Source organism: Sciurus carolinensis, chromosome 5 (assembly GCF_902686445.1).
Source record: "Sciurus carolinensis chromosome 5, mSciCar1.2, whole genome shotgun sequence".
In the NCBI taxonomy this organism is placed as follows: Eukaryota; Metazoa; Chordata; class Mammalia; order Rodentia; family Sciuridae; genus Sciurus; species Sciurus carolinensis.
This window is the reverse complement of record NC_062217.1, coordinates 102,760,483-102,775,115: the sequence shown is the minus strand read 5'-3', so window position 1 is coordinate 102,775,115 and position 14,633 is coordinate 102,760,483. Positions and strand designations below refer to the sequence as shown.

At 34.6% G+C, this 14,633-nt stretch overlaps 1 protein-coding gene across 1 annotated transcript in view; it reads left to right on the top strand.

The window, feature by feature from the left end:
• Nucleotides 1-14,633, top strand: part of LOC124985685 (ankyrin repeat domain-containing protein 26-like) — a 123,165-nt gene that overhangs the window by 19,838 nt on the left and 88,694 nt on the right. The window contains exons 12-16 of the mRNA XM_047554347.1: nt 1,798-1,861; nt 5,024-5,081; nt 5,173-5,324; nt 12,431-12,488; nt 12,586-12,740. Of these exons, the coding sequence (XP_047410303.1) occupies nt 1,798-1,861; nt 5,024-5,081; nt 5,173-5,324; nt 12,431-12,488; nt 12,586-12,740 (487 nt within the window). The remainder of the gene's footprint in view (nt 1-1,797; nt 1,862-5,023; nt 5,082-5,172; nt 5,325-12,430; nt 12,489-12,585; nt 12,741-14,633) is intronic.

Here is a 14,633-nt window from a genome sequence, read left to right as displayed (position 1 = left end):
AAGAGGAACAAGGCCAAGTTTTAGAGGCCTAGGTTTTGAGGAAAGTGATCAGAGTATTAGGTTTTGTGGTCAATTTGATCAAGACCAAGCAAACATTAATGACAGAGACCACTGGGAGCTATCTAGATAGACTTATTTAAAAATTGGTGCCCCAGGGAGTACTGAATAGGTTGTTACCTTCTTTTAAGCTTTATTGGATTGTAGGCAAAATCCACATTTCTGTGGAAAGATGTTAAAATAATTTGAGCCACTGGGAAGAGTCCTCAGAGCAGAGGAATGTGAGGATGACTTAGAGTCCCTCAAGCACCATGGGACTTGAAGTTCCTGAAGTCCATGGTTGTATTGCCCCTAAATGTCTACTCTCCCTCATCCAGCTCACTGATACCATTCCTATGTAGGGTAGGATAGTGGTACAATTAGTTGACAGAGTCATCATGAAACTTCAGTTGGGTAGTTGGGTAACATGTTCATGTTTAGGTCATTGACTGAGATGCCATTTAGTTTGTTTTCCCAGAGTGGGAGATAGAACTCCTACTCTTGGTCCTTTGAGCACAACCTTGAGTCAGAAATCTTCATCTTCTTAGGATGAAGATTACAAAGTAGGGGATTGCCTTTGAGTCCTACAGGACAGTGTCTTTAGAGTGGGAGCCCACATGAAGGAAGTTACTTAGATTGTACTTAGGGAAACAGAGATGCAGCTTCCAGTAGTCTTTCCCCTTAAGTATTTGCATTCCTACAGAATTACTTGCCATTTTTCTGAATAGGAAAATGAGTTGGATTTTATAATGTATAGTATCTCCATCTCTCAGAGAAAATTATTCTCAGTAACAGTATACAATTTTTTTCCACTATTTTACAATCATCTTTCAAACAATTAAAATGGATTGGGTAACTCCTTATGGTATTTCTGGGTAAGGGGAAGAACAGGTTCTTTTCAGTAGGTAGTTTCCTTGCTGAAAAACTGAACCTGCCCTTTTCAAGTGAATCTGTTAGTCTTTGATCCCCGGGAGAGAGAAGGATGAATGGAGAGTGTATCTTCTACCTAATCTGGGCGATCAGTTTTTATTTCATTTCAGATAATAAAAGTGATTTCCATCATCACTCGGATTTTCAGTTCAACCTTCAGGACAATTTTCTCTTAGAGTTTTATTCTCAGGTTCTGCCAACATATTGGCCATAATCTTTGAAATGGAGCTAAGAATGCCTTCATTTCACATTCCATGGATTGGGAAAAGTGGAGGTAGATAGAGATTAAAAAAAAAAAAAGACTTCTAAAAAGAGAGACATTTCCTGGTAAACGGATGGAGTTGGAGAATATCATGCTAAGTGAACTAAAAAACCAAGGGCTGAATGTTTTCTCTGATATGTGGATGTTAATTCACCATAAGGGTCAGGGGGAACTAAGGAATTATAGAGTTAATTTTATTAGGAAGAGTGGAGTGAAGGGAGGTAAAGGGAGTATGGGGGTAGGAAGGACAGTAGTGTGAAATAGGCATTATTATGTCTTGTACATATATGACTGCATGACCAATGTCATCCTAGAATATGTACCATTAGAAAATGAGAAATTACACTTTACTTTTGTATGATCTATCACAATGTATAATCGCATTCTACTGTCATGTACAACTAATTAGAACAGACTAAAAATTATTTAAAAAGGAGGTCATATGTTAATTATATCTGTCTAGAAACCTCTTTAATATAGTGATATCCAGATATTCACCAACTTTTATTTCTTTGGAAACCTGGGCTCAATCATTTTATAAATTCATTTTTCCTCTAATGATTGTCAAGGAAATCTGGACCTGTTGAACCTGGGCCTACATCCTATGGGAGCAATAGTAAATCTTATATCAAGGTAAGGTGTGCATTTGTGAAATTAATGTTTTTGGTATGAATTTTGTGAATTGTGTACCATTAGCAGTGTTGTTTTCTATTGGAATTTTGCAAAAGAAACCTATTATGTGGACTTTATATTTTTCTTTTTTTATTGTAAATAGTCTTCAAACATTTAAGGGTAGTAGCCCCTGGAAAATAACATACTGGAAAATATGTAATAATATGAGAATTGCATTAGATAGAGCCTTCCAACTGTAGAGAGATAATGAAATTTGGTCAATGATTCTTTTGTTTCATTTAGCTTACTCTTACCTAAGTCCTAGTGATGTGAATTATACAATATTTAATTCTAAATTAATTTCTAATTAATTAGTTTTGATAATTATCATGATGACTTTTGTTTGAAAGCTGTATGGCACATTGCCTGTAATTTTGTTTTCTTCTCTCTCTAATATACTTTATATTTTAGTATCATTTTATTTTGGGAAGAGCTTTTTCTCTACTTTAATCCTTGGTTCTAATTTTACACTAGAATAATGTTAGGAACTATGAAAATTTAGAAATTTTAAAAACGTTTTTCAAAATTTGTATTGCAAAGGTGTTGCCCCATGTTTTCTTCATGCTTCCATTGAAAGAGTATTTAAATCTATCTGAAGGATTTGTTCTACAAAATAACCAGTTCTAGAAGAAAAGACTCGGTGGCCATAATGTATAACATTAATTTCAGACTGTTTTTGCATTGTTGTGTTTTCAAATATCCACTCCAAGACCTCATGTCACATTCTAAGATTCAAATTTTAGAATTTTCTGTACTTATTTAAATGTTTGTTTTATTTATTTATTTTTTATTATTATTGTATACAAATGGGATACATGTTGTTTCTCTATTTGTACATGGAGTCAAGGCATACCATTTGTGTAATCATACGTTTACATAGGGCAATGATGTTTGATTCATTATTTCTTTTCCCTTCCCCCACCCCTCCCACCCCTCTTTTCCCTCTATACAGTCCTTCTTTCCTTCATTCTTACCACACTCCTTATCCCTAACCCTAAACCTAACCCTAAACCTAATGCTAACCCCTCCCACCCCCCAATATATGTCCTCATCCACTTATCAGCGAGATCATTCATCCTTTAGTTTTTTGAGATTGGCTTATCTCACTTAGCATGATATTCTCCAGTTTCATCCATTTGCCTGCAAATGCCATAATTTTATCATTCTTCATTGCGGAGTAATATTCCATTGTATATATATGCCACAGTTTCTTTATCCATTCATCAACTGATGGGCATCTAGGTTGGTTCCACAATCTGGCTATGGTGAATTGAGCAGCAATGAACATTGATGTGGCTGTATCTCTGTAGTATGCTGATTTTAAGTCCTTTGGGTATAGGCCAAGGAGTGGGATAGCTGGGTCAAATGGTGTTTCCATTCCAAGCTTTCTGAGGAATCTCCATACTGCTTTCCAATCAGAGAAGCAAATGAGGAGATGAAAGAGCAAATGCAGGCATTAAATGATCACACCAAAGAGTTAAATGTTTGTTTTAAATGTCTTCTGCCACTCAGTATTATGGAAAATTAGGAAACAGTTTTGTGTATCTTGGAACAGTTAGATTATAGATTTGAATGTAAGAAAGATGGATACATTTGACATGAACAAATGGGCAGAAAATAAGGTTTCTACTTAATGAAGTTTTCTACATAATATTATAATCAGGAAGTAGCTAATAATTAGGGTTATTGAATTTCTAAAATGTGACTTAAATTTATATTCTCTTCTACATTATAGAAGTTATCATTTCAGGTGAGTTATATTGAAATAATGTCACAAATTAGAAATAAAAAATTAGAGAATTTTCATAAATATTAAACTAGATTTTAGAATGTCAATAGATTCTTCCTATGTGAGTTTTGGTTGGGTTTTTAGATTATAATCTCTTAAACATTTTTGACGTCCCACTGATGTGCTGTTAGATGTCTTTTACCGCTATACATACATTTTAGAATTCTGATGGCCAGTTCTTTCTTTCAGAGGGAAATATATGAAATATCTCTTTTTCTATTTCTCTTTATCTCTCCTGATAATGTCAACAGATTTCAAGTAGTAATTTATAATAATACTTAACCATTGAATTACTACTTTTATAGTAATATAACTGAACACTTTGTTATAGAAATACTAAACAAAAAAGAAACAGTAATATAATACATATCAGTGTTATCAGTATTTATCAATATATTATTATTTTTATTATTATTATTATCATTATTTGTAGTGCTGGGGACAGGGTCCTGTCCATGTGAGGCAAGCATTCTATCAACTGTGCTATATCCCCAGCCCTATCAGTAATATTAATTTGAAAAAAAAAAAGACTGAGTTACATTTCCTTCAATACTTTCCTCTTAATTCCTTTCTTTACTTCCTTACCTTAAACTCTTATTTAGTTGGTAGGTCCTATCTCTAACTATTTGTCTATTCCTCTTTCTTTGTGTTTTTAAAAATTATTTATTTCTTGACTCTATTTCTTTACAGAAAACCTTTTTGTAGCCATATGTGCTTTGTATAGTTAGACTCCTTAGTTGCTGTGTGCAGCTTTCATTCACCAAAAATTACCCCATAAGATTTATTCTTGTCTTTCTTGGATGGAGCTGAATGCATGTAATCATTTCTCTTTTGTTGTTTGGCACACAAGTTGGAAGCATTTTATAGTCTTTGTGACACTAACACACCTTAGTTACAAAGTAGTCCAAAAAACCCAGATATATGTCTTTATCCTCAAGAGATGTTTCTTGTAAATAAAGAAATCATGCAAACACATTGAAAACATAAGTAATTACATTTAAATGTCTTAAAATTCAAGATTTTTACAAGTACTCCAAATCCCAGATGACTAAAATATTTCTCCAAGGTTATTTTGGTTAAGAAATTAGTGTATTAGATGTAATACTATTTGTGTAATAATCAATTCAAGTTAAGGGGCAACATTTTTGAGATATCTTTATCATCTCACCTAATACTTAACCCATGAGAAGATGCAGGTCATGAATAGCTGAATTGGGGTTTGAATGTATTTGCAAAAATTCAGAACCCACTGTGTCCTATACTAATGCTAAATATTATGATGATTTCTGTCAAATTTAATGCTTATTACTTGTATCATGCTCTGTCCTTCCTAGAATGTCCCTGAAGGAAATGGTACAGAATGTGAAAATTTCTGGCAATCCAGGAACGATGGTAATCTCTTTGAAGACTGCCCATTCTTATGCTGCTTATTAACTTGAAATTACAGAGTTTCATATGTATTTTACTGTTTTTTATCATAAAGCAAAATGTCATCCTGAGAAACAGGAATATCACCCCTTTTTGGACCATGATATTTCTGAGAGTGAAAGGAAATGTGTGATTTCAACCCTTCCTGTAAGAACTATCAAAGTAAAGAGCTTGCATGGTACTCCTCCTTCCTCAACTGACACAAAGGTAAGGTGCCTTGTAATACTTTTTTTTCCCACCCCATTGTTTACATATTATCTCCCATATTCTCATAATGATGACAGTGATCCTAGAAAGAAATATAAACTCCCTCCTAATTCACAATAGCAAATAAGTCTAGCACCAAGAGGGACATGTGCAGGATTGAGAGTTGTGGAAGTTGGTAAGAGAAATCAGTTGTCAGATATGCTATTGGGGAAGGAAAAATTAGAAAGAAAACCAAGTGAATAGTGGTGAATCTGAAGGTGAGAAGGGAAAAATGGAAAGTGTTCTTTAAAGAAGAGCAATATAAATACCTATATTGAATAGAGAATGAAGACAGAGGGTGTAATGCACACAACAAAAATAGTGAAGTTAAGAATAGCAGGAACTGTAGACTTGATTCTTCTGAAGTACTGGAAATTCATTTTAATTAAGAAGTGAAAGAAAACATAATTCTCACTTCTTTTAAATTCATGGAGTATTTATGTAGTTCTGATGTGGATAGGTATGTGAGCGGAATATGGAATCAGTGAAGATCTTTCCAAGTGTGGCATTTAAGCTGAGAAGTATAGAAGGGAAGGAGCCAGCCACATAAATGTTTAGGGGGAAAAACATTGTCGACAGAGAACATTGTTCTAGTATTGGTCTCCTGAGATTCTGGAGTGAATGGGAACAGGGTGTCAGAATACATGACTACAATCATTTTATGATTATAAGGTGTAGAAATATAGGCAAATTTATGCCTATACATATTACTTAAATAAATTTCTTTGTATTAATACTTTTAATAATCATTTTATGTTATCACTAATGAATTACAGACTGAAAAGTATGAAGTTGGCCAAAGTTTTATACCAGTGCACATTTTTTTAAGAATAGAGGGTTTCACTGTGGTATATTTGTATACTCATATAACTTAGTTTGAAGAATGTCACTCCCAAAACACAGCTGTACCATTCCCTCCTCTTTCTGTCCATTCCTCTACCTTCCCACTTATGGTCTTCCTTCCACTGTTATAATGTACATTTCCCCATATTACATGTTTCCTTCTGAGTGTTCCTTAATTTGTTTAAGATGATGCTGCCCAGTTCCATCATTTTTCCTGAACATGACAAAATTTTTGTGGTTAAATAAGAATTCATTTTGTGTATGTGGCCTGTATTTTTTCAGTGTATAATAGGGAGTTGGTATAACTGGGCCATATGTTATTTCTATTTTTACTTTTATGAGTAACCTCCATCCTGATTCCAATAGTAGATTTAATAATATTCATCCTCACCAGCAATGTAGAGGAATTCCTATTTCCCACATCATCCTCATCAGTGTTCATTACTTATACTATTGAATGTTTCTTTTCCAAATGTTGCACTTTGAAATAAATTTTGATTTGCATGTTCCTGATGGTTAAAGACAATGAAAAACTATCTGCTCGTGTCATTGCTTAAATGAAAGTTGAATCCTTTAGCGCTTTAATTATTTAGTATGCTAATAATCTGTCACAGAGTAACTGGCAAGGAATGTCTCCATGCTTTGCACTTTCTCTATACTGTTAGTTGTTTTCTTTACTCTCCTGAAGATTTTATTTTGATGCACTCCAACTTGCTATTATTTCCATGGCTCTTATATTCCTTTTTATATAGTGTTAGTCCATGCCTATATGTTGAGGTGTTTCCCCTTCATATTCTGCAAGTGGCTGTAATGTTTCTATGTTTTATCTAGGTTTTCTATCCCCTTGGTGATGTCTTGTACTTGGGCAGCAATAGAGATGTAGTTACAATCTTCTGCATGTGGATATCCAGTTTACCATTGCCATTTTTAAATTTTTCTTGTTTATTAGACTTGCACATAATAGTTGGATTCATATTGATACTGTCATTCAGTGGGTTCTTCTCTGTATCTTCTGTCAATTCTGTTTTGTGGTTGTGTTTTAATGCCAGCATCATGCTGTTTTCCTGACTCTGGCTCTGTGTTATGCTTTGAAATTTGATATTGTGATGCCTTCTACATTGCTCTTATGTCTCAGGTTTCCTTTGTCTATTTTTGGTCTGTTTTTCATCCATGTGAATTTCAGGATAATTTTTCTAGTTGCATGAAGAATATCATTGGAGGATTTATAGGGACTGCATAAAATCAGTGAGCCACCTTGTGTATGTGGATATTTTCCCAATACTAAGTCAGTCTTTTCATGAGTAATAGAGGTTTCTCTATGATCTTGTATCTTCTACAATTTTGTTTGTGTCATTCCATATTTTGCTTGAATATTTATATCACCTTCATGGTTTGGTTTATTTCTATTTAAAACTTTCCTTCTATTGTCAGAGTAGTTGTTACCCTTATTTTGTCCTCATTGGGATTTTTTTTATCATATAGATATTTATATTTTATGTTTATTTTGTTCTCAGCTACTTCACAAAATTCTTTTATCCCTTATCCCATCTTACCTTTTTCTGGTGGAGCCTTTCGGGTCTTCTAGCTAGCAGAGAATCAGATAATCTGTAAATAGGGATAATTTGAGTTCTTACTTTGCATTTCCTTCCCTTGTGTAATTGCTCTGACTAAAATGTCAAGTGATATTTTGTATGAAAGTGGTGAGCATGTTCATCTTTTCCTTATTTCTGATTTTAGAGGGAATGCTTGCAATTTTTTACCATTCAGTATGCCCTTGGCTTTGGATTTGGCATACAGTTTTTGTAATACTATATCAAGTTCCTGCAGTCCCTATTTTCTTAAGATTTTTCTCTTGAAGGTCTGTTAAATTTTGTCAAAGGCTTTTTTGTACATCTAATGAGATGATCATGAGGTTTTTATCTTTGATTCTCCTTGTGGTGTAGTGCATTTATTGATTTGCATGTGTTGAACCATCCTTGCTTTTTTGGAATTAAACCAATTTTATGTTGTTGTATGATCATTTAAATGTGTTGTTGAAATTGTTTTCAAACATTTCTTGAGGTGTTTTGTAACTGTGTTCCCATAAATATTACTAGATAAGTTTCTTTTTGTATTCTTATGTGTTTTTTGTATAAGGTACATATTGACTTCAAATTATGTGTTTGCCAGTTTCCTCCCTTCCCTCTCCCATGTAATTTTTTGAGGCTCATCAGTGTTAGCTGTTTTTGATGGTCTGTGAAAATTTCAACCATGAGTATGTCTGGTCCTGGTCTTCTGTTTTTGGAAGGCTTTTCATTACTGCTTCACTATAATGGCAAGCTATCAGTCTGTTTAGATTTCCTGTATACTCTTGATTCAAGTTTTTTAGGGTCATATGTGTCTAGAATTTTATCCATTACTTCTTCATTTTCTAATTTTTATAATGTAAGTAATTCTGATAGTCCTCTGAATTTCCCATTTTTTGGCATTGAACTTTCCAAAATAGTCCTTAATATAGTCTTCTGGATTTCAGAAAGGTGTCTGTTATAAGGTATACTTTTTTCGTCTGGAAATTTACCCATTTATATCTTCCCTCTTTTTATTTTGGTTGGTGTGATTCTGGCTTTATCTGTTTTGTTTATCTTTTCAAGGAACCAAATCTTTGTTTTATTTATCTTTTTAATTTTTCATTCAATTCTAATTTATTAATTTTGGCACTATACTTATCATTTCTTTTTTCTACTGCATTTAGAATGAGATTGGTCTTTTTTCCCTAAAACCTGGAGATTCATGTGTCATATATCTAGTTGAGATCCCTCTGATCTTTTAGTTAAGTGGCCACATTTATAATAAACTTCTACCTTAGAACTGCTTTTAGTGTATACCACAGATTGTGGGATATTTCCTTTTTAATTGATTCTAAAGACTTTTGAGTACTTCCACTGATTTTTTAATGACCCATTGATAATGTGAAAGTGTATTGCTCATTCTGCAAGTGACTGTACTGTCTCTCTCTTATTTCATGGTGTGATGTTGAAATATTATTTTATTATCATCAGATAATATGCAAGATATTAATTTGATTGCATTTTGTATTTGCTAAGAATAACCTTTGTGGTCTAATATAGAGTCTGTTTTAGAGAAAATTCTATGGAAAGAATTCTCTTGTCTGTGGAAATATTCCATAGACATGTTAACTTCATTTGATGAAATGTACATGTGAACTTAGTAGGAACTGCTGATTTTTTGTCTGAATGACATAGGTATGGTTGAGAATGGTATCTTGAAGTGACCAAAACTAATTTCACAGAGGCGCATCTGTCCCTTTACTTTGCACAATTTTTGTTTAATGAAATTGGGGCCACTGATATTCATGGCATAAATATTTAGAGTCATTAAAACTTCTTGTTGGATTATTCCTTTAACATTTCATAGGTAGTGATTTTCCATGTAATTTCTGGATTATGGTGTTTTAGCAAATATGAGAAGAGCTACTGCTGCTTGCATTTGGCTTCTATTTGTATGAAATGGAAATACCATTTTCCATCCTTTTATTCTGTGAGACCTTTTGAACATGATGGTTGTTTCCTGCATTCAACATATAGATGGGTCTTGACTTTCATCATTTCATGTTTTAATTAATTTCTTTTATGAAAAAGGAAGTACACTTTCATCCAGTGTAAATGATAGAGAGGTATGTATTTCTTCATTTCATTTTATTCTTTTTTTAACAATTGAATTCAATATAATTCATAAAATTGCTTATGTACTGTAGCAAGATTTATTAATTCACATGCTATATGTCTGATTTTTACTTTCTTTTATATGCAGGATTGTTTTGATTATATTCAGACTTGCTGCCTTAGTGGTCACAAATTGTTTTAAATTACTCTTATGCAAATGATTTACAGGTGATAATTTTGAATCTTGCTAGTTTACTGCATTTGTTCCAGAGATCCAGAATGTTTTCTTGGAGCTTCTAAAAAGCAAATCATGTTGTCATCAGTGCTAGCATAAGCACTTCTTTTTCTGTATGTATCCATTTTCTATCTCTATATTATTTCTCTCCTTTGCCTAAGAACTCTGATGAGAGTAACATGGACTATGTTGGCAGAAGAGGAGAAAGAGGGCTTCTCTGTCTTATTCCAGTTTTTAGAAGGAACCCTCTCAATTATTCTCCATTTAAAATGGTGTTGGCCATGTTTTGAACTTTAAAAGGGAGACTTATGTTTTCTTACTACCTCATGTTTTGGGGGTTTTGAACATTTATTTTGTTAAATGCCATTCCTGAAAAATTGAGGTAATCAAGTGATTGTTGTCTTTATGTTTAGATGCGGTGATTCATAACTCTTGAACCAAACAATCATCCTCAGAATGAAACACACTTGGTCATGGTGTGTTATGAATTTAACGTGTAATTTAATGTGATTTAAAAGTATTTTGCTAAAAAAATTTACATTTATGTTCATCAGGATTAATGACTTGAAGATTTAGTTCTTTGATGGGTCCTCTCTCATTTGGAAGCAGGGAGACCCCTGCATTATAAAATGAGTTTGGAAGAATACGCACAAATAGTTTGCTGCATGAGGTCAGAAGATCTAGAATTTTTCAGGTGCATTTTTTGGGTCTTCTAAATAGAGAATCAAGATACTGCTAAAGAGAGGTTGGTTTAGCTCTGACTTTGTGTGTATGAACCCTTTTCCTTTCTACTATATTCCTAATAGCTCTGGTTGGCGCAATGAGCACCATGTTGTACAGAAGTGGTAAAAGCGGGCATCCCTGATTTCTTGCAACTTTTGCAGGAATGCTTTCAGTTTTCTCCCTGTAGATTGATGTAGGCCTTTGTTTTAGAGAGCATAGCTTTTAAAATGTTGAGGCATGTTTTTACTCCCCCGTGTTTTTCATGTGCTTTGAACCTTTATTTAGTCAAATGCTTTTCTTGTATCTACTGAGATAATCATGTGCATCTCTTTTTATGTGTATCGATATGGTGAATCCCATCAATTGAACCAAGCATTAATCCCTGGAAAAGGAACACACTTTTTCAAGGTACCCCTATCACTTTAATGTGTTTTTGTGTGTGATGCGCCAGCATTTTCTTAAGAACCTTTGCATTTATGTTTTTTTTTTTATTTGATAAAATGTTATTGACATGATGTGTTCATCAGGGGTATGGTCAAAAGTTTTCTTTCTTTGATGGGTGGTCTTCTCCTTTTGGAATCAGGGTGATGCCAGCTTCAAAAAATGAGTTTGGAAGGATCCCTTCCTTTTCTTTTGCATAGAATATGTTGGAGAGGATTTTTATTACCTCTTAATTGAAGGTGTGGTTAAACTCAGCTGAGATTCCATTGGGTCCTGGGCTTTTCTTGGTTGGAAGGCATTTCTAGTATCTTCAACTTGATTCTTTGAACTTGATCTCTGTAAATTTTCTATGTCTTCCCTGCTCAATTTGGGTAGGATATCTTTCGCTAGAAATGTGCCAATATCTTCCTGATTTTCTCGTTGATTAAATTAGAAGTTTTCAAAACAGTTTCTGATTATCCAGGGTTTTTGATCTCGTCCATGGTGGCATTTCCCTTTAAATCCCATATTGTAGACAACGGAGTCTTTTTCCTTCTTTCCCTTCTGACAAAGGCCAAGGGTTTATCAATTGGATTGCTATTTTTTTTCAAGGAACCAAATTCTGTGTCTCATTGAAACATTTGAATCTTTCTTATCCATTACATTGCTTTTGGTTGTGACATTCATTATTTCAGGTCTTGTTATGCTTGTACGTTTGATTTTGTTCTCTGTGTTCCAGGGCCTTGATGTACAATGTTAGGTTGTTTAGTTGGAGACTTTCTGTTGTTTTAATGAATGAGATCAGTGCTATGACCTTTCTTCTGAAAATTGCCTGCAGAGCCTATCAGTGATGAGGATATTTTGTTTTGATAAACTCTTTGGTCTCTGAATATATTTAAATTTCATCCATGATTTCCTCTGCTCTGTGGTGGTCATTCACTAGTGTACTGTTTAGGCTGGAGAGGTTTGCGTAGCTTCTACTTTTTAGTACATTGCTGATTTCTAATCTCTTTCCATTATCATCGGACAGAAGACACAGTATTCCCTCTGATTTTTTCATTGGTATGAAGCATTGCTTTGTGTCCTAAAATATGGTTAATGTCAGAAAATGATCTGTGTGCTGCTGACTTTAAATAGTATTGAATGCTTGCTCATTACAATTATCATGTTTTTCTTCATCCTAGAGTATCCGTGGAGGAAAAGGTGAAGGTTATGAAAATTTCTTTCAATCCTGGAGCGAGGGTAATGTGTTTAAAGATGTTCTCTTCCTGTGCTGCTTATTGATTCTAAATTACAAAGTGTTTCACTTGTATTTTACTTTGTTTTATTATTATAAAAGAAGAATATGACCCCCAGATGCAAGGAGAAAATCGAACCTTGCATGACGTGGACAATTCTGACAGTGAAGTGGAACCTTTGTTTTCCAGCCGGCATGTGAGATGCCTCAGTGTAAAAAGTTTGCCTGAGATGACTCCCTCGTCCTGGCCTGAAAATGTAAGGTGCCTTCTAATACTTTTCCCCACCCCCTTTTTGACACATCACCTCCCATAGTCTTTAATGATGACAATGATTCCAGAAACACAAAGCCCCTACTAGTTCACAATAGCAAATAAGTGTATCCCCAAGGGAGACGTATGTGGAGGACTGAGATGCAGAGGTTTGGGTAGGAGTAAACTGTTGACTTCTACAGGGTAGTTGGGTGCGTATTGATGCCGTCATGGCTGAATGTTGTTTACAGGATTTCAGACCCTGGTTCCCACATCCCTTTCCCTTCAATCTCACCTTTGTCTTCTCTGCTGGTCTAACTTCAACTCCTTTATTTATTAAGTTTTAATAGGTGCTTCATAGATGTGCTTAAAGGTGGAATATGGTATTCTCACACTTTCAAATAGAGTAATTTTGTCGCATTCATTCCACATTCTCTCCCCTTCCCTATCTCTCTTCCCTCCCCATCACTCATTTTCTACTCTACTAGTCTTCCCTTTAACTCCATGGTATCCATCTTGCCCCACACCCATTTTGTATATCTTAGGTTGCGTTAGGTTCAGCCTAAGAGAGAAGTCATTTGAACACCAATTTTTCTCCTATGACTCATTTCATTTACCACAAATGTGTCACGTTCCATTTATGTACAGGCAAATGGCATAAGGTCGTTCTTTAATACAGAGGAAACCTTCTTCATGTGCATATACCATATTTTATAATCCATTCTAAGGTGTCAGTGTTTCCTTTGTGAGTTGTTCTGGAAAAGGAAATGATGTACCTGTCTCCCTCTTGGTCTGCTGGTTTTACAATTACATTTGGACAAATACCCAGGAGTGGGATAGCTGGATCACGTGGGTGTCCTATTCCAGTTATTTGAGGAATCTCTGTATAGCTTCCTGGAACTGCTGCACTAATTTGTAGTACCACATAGAGTGTGTGAGGGTACCTTTCCCCCACATCCTCATCAACATTTATTACATATATTCCTGATGATTGCCATTCTGACTGAAGAGAGGAAATCTCTGAGTAATTTTGTCTTGCCTCTATCATGATTGCAAGACATTTTGAACATTTTGTTCATATGTACTTGAATATTTGCGTTTCATCTCTTGGGAAGTGTCTGCTCAGTCTTAATTGATTGGTTAAGTGTATTGATGATGCCAAGCATTTTGAGTTCTGTATATACTTTCGTTGTGAATGCCCTCTCAGAGTAATACTTTACCAAGGGTGTCTCCTATTCTGAAGGTTCTCTCTTGCTGCTCTTTATCCTTTGCCTTGCTGTCAGACCCTTTAAAAGAAAAAGAAAAAGCTGTCTATTCCCGTGTGTATGTTTTGGCCCTCGTGTTCAAGGATCAGATGACTGCAGACTCCAGTGGGTTGTTCTCTGTACCATTCGTCAATTCTCCTTTCTGTGTCTGTTTTTTAATGCTGGCATCACCTTGTTGTCCTGACTCTTGAACTGTGTTATCCTTTGAAATTGGGTATGAGGATGTCTCCCGTTTACTCTTTTTTCTGACGTTTCCTCTGTTTGTGGTCCGTTTTCCATACGTGCGAATATCAGGATAATTTTCTCCAGTTGCAGGAAGAATATCATTGCAGTATTTCAGGGATTGCATGAGATCAGTGAAGCACTGTGGGTATGCAAATTTCCCCAGTACTAGGTGTTCCTTTTCATGAATAATACAGGTCTCTATTTCATCTTGTGTCACCTCTAATGTTGATTTCTCTCTTCTGCCATTTTGCATTCATAGCTGTATAAGCTCCTTCATTTGGTTTATTCCTATGTATAACTTTTATCTTACTGTGAGTGGAGTTGTTATCTGGATTCCATTCTCAGTGGACTTGTCTTTATTGTGTAGGTATAATCCTCGCATTTTTATGTTGTCTTTGTGTTCAGTTACT